The following is a 15143-nucleotide window of genomic DNA, read 5'->3' as shown; positions in this document are numbered from 1 at the left end:
AAGTGTGCACCATGCATATACCAGTAATGGATCCATTTCGAAGATACAATATCACCATTAGAAAAAAAAAACAGCTTTATATACACATGATATTCTGCGCCGCCACTTGAGAGATTCTCAATTGTAGTACTATTGGATAACAATTTTGAACAAACCCTTTTTGGGGGGAGAATATTATTGGTGGTAAAATCTTCAAAATTGAAATTTGTATTCCGATTGTTGACAGGATTTTTTAAAAAATCGCTCTTACCCATTAGATTTAGAACAAAAATCGCACAAAAAAATATATTACTCTCGAATGAAAGATATATAATTCCCCAAACTCTAATTATTTTTTTTTTGGGGAGGGGAATAGGAATAAATACTCAATTTATTCGTGGAATTCAATTTCCCCAATAAGAAAAAATCATGGTGTAACGGGTATATAATAGAAGAGATTTTTTTAGGAAAAAAGAAGAAGAAAGATATAAATGGGTATATCATATAAATTCATTATAAGTATCCTGAAATATATTAGACTTGTTTTGATAAAAAAAAACTGCATTATGAAGTAAAAATAAATTATACATACAATATAGATGTATTAAAATTATATAAGTATAAATGATAAAACATTTTCTAAATAAGATATATTTAGGTAAGTTTCTCTTTTAAAAATTATCTCTTAAATATATCATAAGATCTCTTTCCTTACACTATACCAATATTTTTGAAGTGGCGACGAATTTTGCTAAAAATATTGAATGAGCGAATGGGGTTTACTTAAATTTACAATAGATACAAAAATTTTAATTCGTTCATCAATCATTAATTCGATGATTCAATATTAATAAGTCAATAAATTATTTACGATTCAATTATCTGTATTGCCATTCAACAAAGAAGTTAATTTTTTTTCTTTAATAAACATATTATTTATTTTTCTTTTAAATACATTATTATCCTAATAAAATAATTTGTTGCTAGTCAAATTTTGCTCTTTAACTTTACAAAAAAAAAAAGAGTTGAGCGGTGAATTTTATGTGGCGTTCGGTGAGTATGAAACTAAAAATGATGAACATTATCATTAATTAATTTTCCTCTTTTGTTTGATCTTTTTATCCCCTTTTCATCTAAATCTTATCCCCAAAACTTTGTCAAATTGTATTAAGTAGTTGTAAACTTCACACAGTGAATAGTAGTTAGTGTGCCATAAAGCTGCATTCTTGATTTATTAGGGAGTTGGGACCAACATCTTCCTCCTTTTCCCCTATTTCTCACTTTCTCTTTCTTCTTGCCTCTTTCTTAGGAATACCCTTTTGGATTTTCACCTCAAAGAACCTTTCTTTACTGTTATATTTCTGAATGTTGCCAGAAATGGGGTCAGAAGGATCATCAAGAGTTGTTGGTAAGCATCAAAATCTTGGAAAAAGAATGGATTTTTATTTTCATTGCAAGTTTGGGGTTGTAGATCTTTGTTTAACTCTTTTGTCTTGTTAGTCAAAAGTGGTCTTTTTTTGTTTGGATTTATGGGGTTCATAATTTTTGTGCTGTTTAAACCCTTTATGGTATTTGGGTATAGGGTTTCTTTCTTGGGTTTTGTCTAGATTAGGCTAAGTGAGTTGGCTGATGATTGTTGACATAGAAAGATTAAATTTTTAGTCCTATTGGATGAATTTGGTGTCCACTTTTGTGGGAAAGTTGAAGTTTTTGTTAACAGAAATGTTGGCCTAATTAAGGTGAAGATATCAGCTGAATTGATGCCAATTTTGGAAGTTCTTTTCTATTAGAAACTAGTGATAAGGCTACTATCCTGTTGTAATCTGTAGCTGGGGTTTACTATCTGTTTGGGGCATAATCCGTTGTGGAGGCCGAGTTTCCTGTCTTGATTTGCTAATGCTTCTGTGTGTGTGTGTGTTAGTCTGTTTGTCTTTTTTCGGAAATTGAAATCTAACTTCAAATTGAGGGTAATGTATTTGAGATATGGATGGTAAAAAATGTGGATGTAAAGAATGGGAATATTATTTATGACATACCACATTAAAAGACATTTCAACCAAAAATACAACCCTATCAGAGATATCTAACCTTCCTTACTTATGAGTGGAAATCCAATTCCGTTTTGGAATATTTTCATCCAGGATCAGAACGACCTATGTTGTAGCGGAGGAGAGAAGGTGAACCAGCTTTCTTTGGTCGCCTTTTCTGTCTAGTCGAGTAGCTTTTGCTCTACTTACTTTATTATAATATAAGCATACTCCGGGAACCCATGATTCTTTCACAAATGATCTTTTTCGTGAATTCGACATCAGTGATCTACAACCATCCTTTCTTCTTTCCATTCCCAAAAGGAGTAGTTGGATGATAGGTGCCCAGGCTGTGACATCATTCCTTTCTCCTCCTCTAGCTGCTGGTGAGGGTAAATAATGGAATGTGTTGGGTGAAACCTAGTGGAAGACAACATGAGGCAAAATGAAGTAGGGATCACAGCAGTGGCGGAACCAGAAATTTTATGAAGGAGGTTCAAAAAAAATTAAACACGTTAATTAGAAAAAGAATGTGCTTATTCGGATTCGAACCCGCGAGCTGAGATAAGCTAAGGCAAAATATTGAACCCCCTCTGCCACTGAGCTAGTCCTTTGGCTTATGCTCAGGGGTTCAATGTTAAATATATACACATAAATTAGAAAATTTATCTTATATATACGGTGTAATTTTTTAACGAAGGGGGTTCGGAACCCCCTGAACTGCCTATGGATCCGCCCCTGGATCACAGAACTTCAAGTGATTTATCTATTATTGTAAAAACCAACTGCTTTTTTATGTAATTAAAAAGAACTTAACAGCTTCTTTTCATCCTTAGCAGAGAAGCCGGCAAAATGAATCTAACTGAACACATAAACACTGACTTATGCTTTCTTGATTATAGTAGTGGGCAAACGGCTCAAAAAACATTACATCTGTAGCTCCAAATGAGGAATAATCTTCACAAACCCAAAAATAGAAAATAAAAAGGCTAAGGGTTTCATCTGTGGAGGTGCCAGAGGTTCTAATCTTGGTTCCAGTTTTGAGTTTTCTGTTTAGTATGCGAGCATCCTTTATTTAATGCTGATAATTGTGCTAAGCACGTAACCAGTTATCTTTATTAGCTTCCTAGAAACAATTACTTTCACAAGAAAGCCGTTTGGAGATCAAGTCATTTATGGTTAATGGAAGTGTGTTATCCTTTTTTCTTGGAGTTCAAAGAGAATTAACTAAACCATAAAACTTCCTGGATGTCTTTCTTTATTTCATCCAAATTTTATATTAATTTTCCTTAAAAGTTCAATGCTACCTTGCAGTGTCATGGAATTTAGTCTTGCATTACTCCTTTTGTGGCTCTAAACTGCATATTCCATCATCTGTAATTGCAATGACATGATATTGTTCAGTAACTTTGTCTTTCGTCTTTTTCAAGGAAGCTGTTCTTAATGTGCTACATTCGACATACCATATCAGCATGTTATGTAATCTTTACCTGATAGTATTTGTGTTCATGTCCAGTCCCAAGGAATTTCAGATTATTGGAAGAGCTTGAAAGAGGAGAAAAAGGAATAGGGGATGGAACTGTTAGCTACGGGATGGATGACGCAGATGATGTTTACATGCAATCATGGACAGGAACTATCATTGGCCCTCCTAATGTAGGCTTTCTTTATCAGCTCTTTCACATTTGTGCTTGTGACTCTTCTTTTTTCCTGTATTCTTGAATAGCCTGATTGTTCTTTCAAGGATGCAAGTTACTTTACATCTATATATTTGCACATAGGGATTGGATTTTTGATGTAAAAAATTATGTGGTGCAACTCTCATGTTGACATCTAAAGTATCTTATTACTCATTTTCAAAGGATACTGACCACTCAAGTTGTAGGACTAACAAAGTAACAACACAAATTTGAATTCTTTTCCATAAAAACATAGTCACTTTTTTCAGAGTTCTCATGTTATGAATCAAATCAAATAGAGCCTAGAGTTAACTGAATTCCAGTTTTAAGATTTGTACGTATATCTTGCTTATTCTAATAAGTAATAACTATTGAGCTGTACTGGCAGAACTACTGTGACTACAATTAGGCTTCATGGTACCTTTTTCTGCTGTTAATGAAAATATGTTTATGAATTTGTTTCTCAGGCTGATCTTCAGTTACCTTTGTTGACAATCTGATCATACTTCAATTTTGTTAGACTTGATTTGCATTCATTTTGAACTCCTTTTGCTGGATATCCTAAAATAATACTCAGATAACGCTGATAGGAAGGGGACTTGGGGCTGTTTATGCTTATCTATATGCTAAGTTATTGGAGAAAGGTTTTTTTAGGTAACTAATGTGAATATTACCATAACCAACAAGAACAAGCAACTAATACATACACCTAGGGGAGGACCTAATCTCATAACCACCTACTAGGAAAGTTATTATGAGACGTTACGCCTTCGGAGTCAGACTAGTTACAAATGATCCTATGAATCAAACCGCTACAAGTACTAGCTCTCCTACTAGCTTTTAACAGATCTAGTCTTTCTACAATATCCTTCTTTATCAATGTCAAAACTGTCTCAGTCTGTACACTTTGATGCTTGAAATTCGTCCAGTTCCTAGCTTTCCAAGTATAGTAGACAATTGCTCCCCAAGTAGCTGCTACAATCTCCTTTTTGAAATGCTTCCAGTGCTTCCGCCTTCCTTCTAATTCTCTCCAGCACTGTTTTCACTTCACCTGCTTGAAGTTGTATGCCCAGCCAATTTGATAGATCAGTTCTCAACTGTTTGGTCCAACCACAATCTGCAAATAGATGCAGGGGTATTTCTGTAGTCTTCATGTCACATAAGCAGCATTAATCACTGTCGATAGATATGTTCAAGTATCTCAGTCTTGCTTTTGTAAGTAGCCTCCCCTGTACAGCTAACCAAAGAACAAATCTATGTTTAGGTTGGGCTACTGCTGTCCACACAAGGTTGTCTATTCTGCATCTGATGTGAGCACCAATAAGTGTATTATAGCTGCTTGTTATAGAATAGAATCCACTAGAAGTTAGGATATACCTGCCATTTGTATACCAATTTATCATGTCATTCTTCAGGGAATCAAGCTTCTTCCAATACCAGCTACAATCATTGGGGGGCCTATGCATCCAGATGTTAATATCTGACTTCATACACAATCCATGAATCCACTTAATCCATCGTGAATCTTGTTTACTTGAAAGTTACCACAAAAGTTTGGCCACAGAAGCAATGTTCCAGATTCTGCACCCTTTGATGTTCAATCGACCATATTTCTTAGGAATACACAACTTATCCCATGAGACCAGAGATAGTTTCCTCTTCTCGTGATTGTTACCCCATAAATACTCCCTGCATAGTCTATCAACCTCTTTTACAACACTTTGGGGAAGAATAAAGACAGCTCCCCAGAAGTTATGGATGGAGAATAAAACTGCAGTGATGATTTGTAGCCTTCCAGCATATGATAGCATCTTAGCATAGCCAGTCTTGAGCCGTTGAGTAATTTTTCTAGTTAATTGATGGCAATCCAATTTGCTCCATTTCTTAGAGGAAAGTGGCGGACACATCACACAAGTATCTTATAGGAAAAGTGCCCACTGTGAATCCTATAATATTTAAGAAGAGTTCCATAGTATGATCATCTGTTCCAGCAATAAACACATTGGATTTGTCCATGTTAGCTATCATCCCAGTGACTTTAGTGAAATGGTCTAGTGCTTCCATAATTCTCCTTACTGTTTGTTCCTTCCCGCTGCAGAAGATCATTAAGTCATCAACAAACAATTTTTGAGTCATATTTATGTTTCATCTGCTAAAGAAAGCATGATATATAATGTGTGCACGATATTGAATTTGAGTCATTTTTCATTTAGAATCTGCTAAAAAAGGCATGATACGGTGCATGTAATAGGACACAATAGTTAGGGCAAGGCAATGACTCAGAGTGCAAGAGAAAGGAAGAAGGTAAGCAGTACGAGTAGTAGCAAAAGATGAAGTGGTGGAAAGAGAGTATTGGACTCCCTCCTTAAAGTAGGATACTGAATATGTGTCTTAATCATTTATAATCTGTTAAAGGAAGAATGATACAATGCATAATTAGGACGTCATAGTCAGGTTCTCTGGTGTATACTATTCGCTGACGATATTGTGCTAACTGACGAAACTAGCAAGAGTGTCGACCAAAAGCTTGAGCTATCTAGAAACAATCTAGAGAATAGGGTTTTAAGATACGTAGAAGTAAGAATGAATATACACTCTACAAGTTTAGTCAGCATAGGAAAAGTGAAGTTGAGTTGAGTTTAGACAGGGTTGTAGGGCCTAATTGCAAACAACTTAGATATTTAGGCTGCTTGTTTTTGGGAGAATGGAATTATAGATCAAGATGTTACACCCAGAATCAAAGTCGGATGATTGAAATGGAGAAGTGCTATCAGGGTTATGTGATAAAAGGATGCGTATTAAACCGAAAGATAGGTTTTGTAGAAAAAATGATAAGACCAACAATGTTATATGAGAGTGAGTATTGGATCACTAAAGTTAAACACATCCACAAGACTGAGTGTTACAGTGCCGTGGATCCTAAAGTGGATACGTGGTAACACAAGATTAAAAAAATAACCACATTTTCCCGAAGGTGCAAGTAGCACACATTGAGATAAAATGAGTGAAGGTCACTTGGTTTGGTCATGTCCTACGTCGACCTTCATATGCACTAGTCTGTAGATGTCATACCATGGTGAATGAAGGTGTTAAAAAGGGATGAGGTAGGTCTAAAACACATGGAAGGTAATGTCTTGAAAGACCTACAATCTCTTGGAATTCATGTAGACTTGGCGAAAGATAGAGCACAACGGAAGAAAAAAAATCTATATAGGCGATAGACACTGTTTGAGAATAGGTTTTAGTCCTGTTGGTCCTTTTGAAGAAAATAAGGTTTTGCCTTTTTTTTTTTTTGATAAGGTAAAATTTTATTAATAAAGGTACCAAGATGGTACAAAAGACTGCATCATAAGCAGTCAATACTTACTACAGCAAAGCACCAGTTACAAATTTCCTAACAAAGCTAAAAACTCTATATACTGATCCATACTCTCAATAAAATCTTTTACTCCAAAAGAACAGATTTTGGAGACAAGTATTTTTGATTCTGGATATATGAGCCCTTTTATTTTCAAAATATCGTTGTTCCTCTCCTTCCAGATGGTCCATAAAATGCATAGAAAGATGGTCCTCCACAGCTGCTTCTAATTCCTTGTTATCTTCTGCCATTGCCAAAGGTTTTAGTCATATTAATTCGTTTGGTTTAGGCCCTATGCTCTCTTGGAGTCTTTTAGCCCTAGTAGAGATTTTTTCACTAGTAGAAAATATAGAGAACTTATAATACTTCTATTTTTATTTGTATTTTGTAAAATGCTTGTCTAAGATGAATATTAATTGGATAAACATGATCAAAGAGGATTCATATAGCCAGCCCAACTTGTTTGGGACTAAGACATAGCTGTTATTGTTGTTTTTGTTTCGTCAAGAGCCAATAGTGATGACTTATAATCCAAGGATGAATTTGTAATTAGTTGGTGACCTGGACGCTCTTTGCCACTTAATGACTTTACAAGCAAGTTTGTACATATGATTTATTCCAGGGGCATCTTTCCGCAATAACTAAGGACACAGTTGGGCCACAAAAACTTTGAAAATGACACTTTGATTTTCATTGAAGGGCTTCGATTTTTGAACTCCGACTTTTTGGTGAACAAGAAGATGGTAGGGAAGAATACTTTCCATTTCAAGAAAAAGAAGATGGTATTGTAAAAAGCAGCACGCATATCCTACTATAGATAGCAGAAACTAGAGTAATAAGGATTACTATTGCAGGAAATAATCTAGAGGTTTGCCTGCAGGCTCTGCACTCAAATACATTTTATTATTTAGGGCTAGATAACCAATGAAGGGGTAGATATAGAAGAGTGAGAAACAGTCTAGAAAAGGAGAAGAAGAAGGAGAGAGAGAGAGAGAGAGAGAGAGAGAGAGAGAGCAAATGTAGTTCAGACTGAATAAACTGTGGGAGAGCGGCATGTTTCTAGGTGTTGGCGTGAAGGCATTTCGACGCTTCTGATTGCAGTAATGGATAATGGAGCTGTTTGGTTGTTTGGATCTTTTTTTGTACTAAATGTTATATTCGTAGAAAGTATCGTCTGTGAATCCTTGTCTCTAAAAAGTAGCAAAAAGCTGCTCAGTGCTCATAGTATACAGGTATTGACAGTTTGACACACTCAACAACATACCCAGTGTAATCCCACAAAGTGGGGTCTGGGGAGGGTTAAAGTGTATGCAGACCTTACCCCCACCCCCTACCTAGGTAGAGAGGTTGTTTTAGTTTGACACTCATGTGTTCAATATGTACTCATTCTTCCATTATAACATAGCATATACATACCTTTTCAACTCTTTGGATAAGAAATTATTTTGAAAATATTGCACTTTTGAATTTTGACACATCTTATATCACTTCAGTTTCAATTTATTCCCTTGATACTGTACCCAACACATTTAGAGCCCGTTTGGATTGGCTTTAAGTTGGTCAAAACCAACTTAAAGCCCCTTTTTAGCTTTTGGACGTGTTTGTCTAATGCTGACTTTAAGCCATAAAGTTCTTAAAGTCAGTAAAAAATGAAAAGTTAGGATTCCTAACTTTTTTTTTCCAAAGTGCTTAAAGTCATTTTCTTTGACCATGGAAATTACCTTTATATCCCTTATATTTTAACTAAATTCTCAAACTACATTTTTTTATTCTTTTAATCCTAAAATTCACATCATAAGCACTTTTATCCAAACACTCAACTGCTTATTTATAAAAATAACTTTCAGCACTTCAAAGTTCTAAAAGCACTTCATACATAAAAGTTATTTTTTTTAAGCCCATCCAAACGGGCTCTTAACCTCATGTCCTCATCAAAAAGCCAATATTGTCTTGTTAGTAACTGAGCTACCTATTGGAATAAAAAGTTAACTTCTGTACAGTCAATACTCTCTAGTTAAAATGCTCGTGGAAACCTATGTTACATGAATTGGTTTATAGGTATGTATCTACTACAGGTATGCATACATTCCAGTATGGGTACTCACATTTTTTTCCCGCCAATTTTTACTGTACAACTACGCCTAATTTTAGTGTATCTGGAAGAATTTGAATGAGGTATTACTACCCATATTGCACTTGTTCTACACGGGTGCATAACATAAATGAACGATCAATGCAGTATGGCTGAAATCTTAAAATGAAAACAGAACTAAAGAACGACAATCTGAGTTTCTGCCCCCAGCTGCTAATCTCTGCACTTAAGAATAACCTGATTTTCAATCACCATGTGTGATGATAGAAACAAGAGGTCAGCATTAGGTGGGTGAAGTGATATATTTATTTATGTTATAAAAAGAAATTTGATTGTGTAGTAAGGACAAGTTAGCCGTTGACAAAAAAATAGTGGACCTTAATTCTCATTTATTATTTACCATTCTTTGAAGCAAATATGGTTTTTTGTTTACGAAAACTGTCCTTTTGTAATTGTTGGAAATCTTTCTAGGGGTCTTAATGGAGTTTACTCAATATTAGGAATCAAGACAGCAACCTTTCCATCAAATGTGCCTTCAATTTGTATTCAATCTGTTTTTGTAAAACAGATACAAGAATTGCTCGCTTCTCATGATGACTTTGACTGTTATGAAGGCAAAAATTATCTGTGCTAATGCCTAATGACATCTGTAATGTTGACAGACTGTACATGAAGGGCGCATCTATCAGTTGAAACTATTTTGTGGAAAGGAATATCCAGATCAGCCACCTGGTGTAAGGTTCCAATCCAGGATTAATATGAGCTGCGTAAATTATGAAACTGGTGTGGTAGGTACCACGTACTTTTTATCTGACTTATTTAGGTTTAATATTATCAAAGCAGGCTTATGCGTGAGAGTTTTTCAGGTAGAGCCAAGTCTTTTCCCCATGCTTGCTGACTGGAAGAGGGAAAGCACAATGGAGGATATATTGATGCAGTTGAAAAAGGAAATGACGTCTCCCCAAAATCGAAAACTAGCTCAACCTTCTGATGGTGAGTCATTATTAGGTTGATCAATATGTAGAACTTCAAGCACTTTTCATTTTTATTATATTTGTTTTATATAATATTGGTTCTCTTGTGCTTTGATTATCGCACTATTTTGTTGTAGTTTTTCTTTTCAGAGTGCTTTGTCATGCTTTTCTTTGTATCTGCTTTGATATGCTTTTCCCTGAGTCCAGGGAAAATCAAAAACAACCTCTCTACCTCCCAAGGTAGGGGTAAGGTCCGCGTACACTCTACCCTCCCTAGACCCCACTTGGGAAATTACACTGGGTATGTTGCTGTATATAATATCGGCTTGAGATGAGTTTAAATAGTCATATGGTCAGTGAAGATTCATATAGTCAAACCAACTTGTTTGGGACCGAGACATAGTAATTGTAATGGATCGATGCGATCTAGTAAGTATGAAATATATTGGCCTCTCATCCTTTTCTGCACGTTTTTGTTTGAACCAAAGAGAATGTGGCATTCTCAGAAGAGGATTGATTCCTAAAGTGGAGCATATGCACGAAAATTCACCTGCACCCCCTCTCCTAACCACATGCATGTAATACATCTGCATATTTGTTTTTTCGGCTTCATTCAATTTGACATGTCTATATGGCTAGCTCAGTAATGTCTCGATACGAGCAATTTAGGTATGTACTGTGTTGTTAGATCAAATAGCATGTTGAGAACAAAATTACGATATCAATCTGAATGAAGACTACTTTCTTTTCTCAGGCAATGAAGAAGGCCGTGTGGATCAAAAAGGCCTAGTTGTGAAATGCTGCATAATGTAAGTTTGATAAAATACTGAAAGATAATAATGTTGTATATAACCTTAATACGTAGACGATTCCAGAGTATCTTAGCATGTATAAGTATGTGTATGCTTTGTATTTCTTATTGAATCCTCCTTAAATTATGGGATGGATTAATGTTTAATGCCAATTATCCAACTCTGTGAATAAGGCTAACTATAGTTTTCATACATAAGATTTGCTGAATGCTGCTCAAGTTTGTTTGACAATACAAATGATGGTGCTTAAAGAGAACAATTTAGGTTATGGAAGAACGATATTTATGTGATTTCAAGTAAACTTTGTGATTTGTTAGTATTTATATTATGTTATTATAGGAGTTACAACCCTCACCCAAATCACAACTCAACCTTGGAATGAAAATCAACAAAAAGGAATACATGTTTGAATAGGATTCAATCTTTGGTAAAATGAGCTGCAAAAATTAGTACTCCTTCAGTCCCAATTGATGTGACACTTTTCTTTTTAGTCAGTTTCAAGAAAACGACACATTTTTATATTTTGTAACAATTTAATTTTAAAATGCTCATTTTACTCTTAGTGAGATGATTTAGAGTCGCATGTGATTATGATTCAATATCAACAATAACATACCCACTGTGATTTTACAAATGATGTTTGGAAAGTGTAGAGTGTATGCAAATCTTACTTTATTGTGTAGAGATAAAGACTGTGTGCGATAGACTCTCGATTTATATAAAGTGTGATTAAGATTCAACATGTATCATGGTGAGAGTCTCTTGCCTGAGGCAAGTTTGATGTAAGATTCTTGTTGCCTTCTTATGTTTCTTGAAACCTACTTATGCTCTCGATGTAATAATTTGGATTCACATAATGCAAGTTTCCATGGAAAGGAAGGATTAAACTCGAGACTTCTAATTAATGATTATCAGATGACATAAATGTTGGGTGAAGTGCACAAATATCCTATTTTGTGGCCATCACTTAAGTTGTATCTTAATTGATTTATCTTTCTTTTTTTCGAAAGATAATTCATTTTGAAACTACTTCAAATAAATGAGATTAAAGCTTTAGATATTTTTTATTAATGTTGTGGCCGCAGAGCCTTATTTCAGGTATATAGTAACTATACTTCAGACATATAATGATTTGTCAAGTCCAACTTCAAGCATTTTGACTCAAGTCGTGACTTTGGCTTCACTTAACTTCAAACATTTTTGATTGAAATTGTGATCTCTAATGAAGTCAATTCAACACTCAAATCTAATTTGAAACATAAGTTTCATATATTATAAGGAACAAATTTCAAATTTAACATTTTTGTTGCATGAGTATAATAATATCTACTGTTTTTGTGCTTTGATTATACTATTGTTTGGACTATTTTCGTCATCTACTTATTTACTCTAATATTCTTGTCTGACCTTTTTCTATGCTTTTATTGAGCCGAGGGTCTTTCGGAAACAGCCGTCCTACATTGGTAGGAGTCAGGTCTGCGTACACTCTACCCTCCCCAGACCCCGCGATGTGGGATTTCACTGGATTGTTGTTGTTGTTGTATATCAATTTTTAAAATTATATATAAATCTAATTTTATAGAATAATCACGGGTTCACGTGTTTTAAATTTAGCAAATAAATTTGCTTCTGTAATTATGAAATTGTAAGTGTTTAATTTAACTCAAAAATATGACTTTTGGACGAAAAATTTAGATTAATCGAGTGGAAAACCAAAGAGAGTCTTTACTCCTCAGCAAACAAGGTAACCCCACACCACACTGGGAACACATATTTTCTTGGTTTATTGCATTGTTCGAAGTTTCCAGTAAACCTAAAGCCAAAAGGAAGAAAAAAAAAAGTACAAATTCTTTATTTGTTAATAAAGCAAATGATGTTTGTTGTTGCTTTTATTCAAATGATGCTTTAACTTTCACGCCAAATTAATGTACTTTTGCGCTTCGTTTGCTTCAACGTGTTTAGTCTACAAGATTACGTGCTTTAAAATAGTTGTCATATTTCGCTTTATAAAAGTTAATTTAATTAATTTTTAAAATAAAACTAAATTAAAATAATTTAATATTTTAAAACTATATAAAAAAGACTATAAATTATAATTTTTTTCATATTAATTTGATGAAAAAATATATTTTAAAATTCATATCATTTTAACTCTAAAAATAATAATTATGACAAGTATTGTGAAGGAAAGTAATATTTTTGGTAGTGAACGAAGAATCCATAATTAGTAAATAAAAAAAGAAAAGAAAGAAGCATCCACTCAATTGAACTATTATGTTAAATACTTTTCTGTCTTTTTGTAATTATTTATATCTTCATGGATAAAAGTTAAACTCTTCCCATAATAAGTAAATTTAGTAAATTTTAAAATATTAACTATTATGTACTACAATATAAAAAGACTTTTACTTATCAGGTCATCTAAAAACTAATTTCAAATAATATAATTATTCATATAATAAGTTGGATTAGCAACATAAAAATGAGGCAAATAACTTACGACAACAAACTAAACAGATATTCTAAAATTTACATTATTTGTATATATAATTAGAATTCTGAAATATATAGTAGTAGAAAACCTACTACAACAAATTTAAAATATACTAATTCTTTAACTATAATGTATTTAAGTTAAATTCAAATGGATGGTTTCTATAGTTATTTTAAGGTCACTTGTGCATAGAAGTTTAAATTTTCAATTTTTTTAACAACAGTTTTAGTTATGGACGTTATTTATGGTTCGATTTGAGTAAATTTTTTTCTAAAAGAAAAACTATCAAATTAAGAGCACATGTAGTACGAAAGCTACAATTACATATTACAACCAAAACATAATATGGAATTTCTGATGTTAATCATATTACATACGCTTATGAACTTGCAAAAGCTACAATTACAAAGTAAAACTAAAACTAAAACCAAGCAGTCAAACAAGACAATCATCTTGAACAATCTTAGTTCTTACTTTTATCTTTAGGTTTAGTGTAAAGACTAAAGCGGCCTAGTGTGAAGTAGAAGTCTGTGAAGACTGTAACATACTATTATATTAAATTATTAGTAATATTTAATATTTATGAAGAGTAAAGTAGTACAATATTACTGTCTTAATGGGTTATCGGTTTACCCAATAACCCAATACTAAAAAACCGATAATGAACTGATAACCCGATAATTTTTTTTTATAAAACCATTAAGAACCTGTTAACCCAATAACCCAATAATATTTTTTTCGGTTCGATTTATTGATCGGTTCGATTTTTTCACACCTCTACTGCCAAGTAGATATTTTAACGACTATGATCCAACATGACACAATCAAACTAATTACTATACTTTTTTAGAAGATATATGTAGCTTTAACTAGAAAATCATATATATTGTTCAAGAATTTAGTCATTTTCAAGAAAATTTAAAACTTCTTACAATGATTTTTTTTGTTTGCAAAAATTGGAAAGTTGTCATTTACCTAAATAGCTTGATGATAATTAAATTGAACCGAAAAATTAATATTCACCCTAATTTTTTTAATTTTTTTAAAAGTGCTATACACACATGGAGAGTGGGGAGACACACACACACATATATATATATATATATATATATATATATATATATATATATATATATATATATCTAACACATGCTATATATTTTTTAGAATAATGATAAAAAAGCAACAAAAGATTTTTTTGTATTAAAAAAAAAGGAGAAACAGGTAATAAAGAGATGAAAAAAAAATTAATTAAGTTAATAAAGAAAGATTCTAAATTCCAGATATGAAAGAGTAAAAAGACAGTAGTTGCATTGCTGGTCCTACTTTAGAATTTCCTGAAGAGCACAGAGACAATGGTCAATATAATGGTCCTATTATCATTGCTTTCAGAGCTCACGTCAGGAAGGTTTGGCATCTCGATGTCGGCTCTTCGCCATCTGAGGCTATAGTATGTTTCAAGGGTTGGTCTGTTCGCCTATTAAAGCAGTATGTGAGCTGGATTAAAATTCACAAATTTATCGATATCAAATATGTAAAAAAAACTAAATTTTTATTGGCAATTATTTATAATAAAAAAATGAAATTATGAAAATTTCTTTGTCTGATTTATTTGGAAAAGAGGTTAATCTTAGGGGAGATCATTCGAATGGTTGAATTGATGACTTCGCTTCAATCTCTTCTACTGAACCTAAAGAAAATTGAGAAAAAAAGGAGTTTTTTTATCTT

At 33.2% G+C, this 15143-nt stretch overlaps 1 protein-coding gene across 1 annotated transcript; it reads left to right on the top strand.

Annotated features, from left to right (window-relative positions):
• Positions 1 to 1091: 1091 nt before the first annotated feature.
• LOC129870628 (ubiquitin-conjugating enzyme E2 variant 1B-like) lies at positions 1092 to 11129 on the top strand. Its single transcript, XM_055945452.1, has 5 exons — positions 1092 to 1387; positions 3523 to 3662; positions 9798 to 9927; positions 10006 to 10128; positions 10864 to 11129. The coding sequence occupies exons 1-5, from the start codon at positions 1345 to 1347 to the stop codon at positions 10920 to 10922; spliced, it is 495 nt and encodes a 164-aa protein (XP_055801427.1). The 5' UTR covers positions 1092 to 1344; the 3' UTR covers positions 10923 to 11129.
• The last annotated feature ends 4014 nt before the right edge of the window (positions 11130 to 15143 follow it).

Source organism: Solanum dulcamara, chromosome 10, assembly GCF_947179165.1.
Source record: "Solanum dulcamara chromosome 10, daSolDulc1.2, whole genome shotgun sequence".
NCBI classification, from domain to species: Eukaryota; Viridiplantae; Streptophyta; class Magnoliopsida; order Solanales; family Solanaceae; genus Solanum; species Solanum dulcamara.
The sequence above is the reverse complement of the archived record's forward strand: the minus strand, read 5'-3'. Positions and strand labels throughout refer to the sequence as shown.